This window comes from Verticillium dahliae, genomic scaffold, assembly GCF_000150675.1.
Source record: "Verticillium dahliae VdLs.17 supercont1.14 genomic scaffold, whole genome shotgun sequence".
Lineage (NCBI taxonomy): Eukaryota > Fungi > Ascomycota > Sordariomycetes > Glomerellales > Plectosphaerellaceae > Verticillium > Verticillium dahliae.
In genome coordinates, this window is record NW_009276945.1 from 48,056 (window position 1) to 48,880 (window position 825).

At 50.8% G+C, this 825-nt stretch overlaps 1 protein-coding gene across 1 annotated transcript; it reads right to left on the minus strand.

Annotated features, from left to right (window-relative positions):
* Window positions 1–25: 25 nt before the first annotated feature.
* VDAG_06612 (uncharacterized protein) lies at window positions 26–328 on the minus strand (the record flags this gene model as incomplete). The annotated part of the gene is made up of 1 exon (XM_009659316.1): window positions 26–328. A coding segment is annotated over one exon (303 nt), but the record flags the coding sequence as incomplete, so codon positions are not given.
* Between the last annotated feature and the right edge of the window lie 497 nt (window positions 329–825).

Consider the following 825-nt stretch of genomic DNA (forward strand, 5'->3'; position numbering starts at 1 on the left):
AGCACGTCCAAATTGTCGAATATAATATAGCGGAGAATTTGCGAAGGGACAGCTTCTCGGTGATGTGAACTGGCACAACCCACTCAAGTTCTGGCCGTTGTGCAGCCTGTGTGTCGACAGGTTGTCCGGACTGGAGGGCCTCGATCTGCTCGTCGGGGTGCACATAGATTCTGCGCGGGGGCAGGCCGCTCAGAACAGGTCGGGGCAAATGGCCATCGACGTTGTTGGCAGGTGACTGAACTCGAATGTTTGTCCAGTCATGTTGGTCCCGAAGATTGTCGACTACCAAAGCAGTAAGGTGTGAGATATGCAAATTGTGAGGCTCCATAATTCAAGACCACAATGTAAGTTGTGTCTATGGAAGTGCTGAATGGTGAAATCTGCGTTGATCCGTTTTGACAGGTTGTTGGCAGGTTAGAGTGAAGTTCTTTCAGATGGTAGAGGGGCTTCTGTTGGCGAAGTGGGTCCTGGTGAGGTGTACAAGTAGGGGCTTACAGTGAGTATGGTTCATTGCACACGGTACCGCGCAACGCCTCATGATCGGGCACTCAGGATGGCATGGAATTGTCTAATGGTACATCAAGTACGGTTGGACGAGCATGAGGCAGGTTGATGGTCACAGACGACTGTATCTCAATGATCCCGACATTGTTACTTGAAAGTCATGACAGGCTTCTGGAGGAAGATCGCTCTTCCCTGAAACGCAGCGTCATTGAATAAACTCCGAGGCTCTGAAGGTCTGGAATAGAACCTTTCCTGGGTACCCAGGCTTGCCAGGTAAGCACCTAGGTAGGTACCTAGGCAGGTACATACCTGAGTACCTAG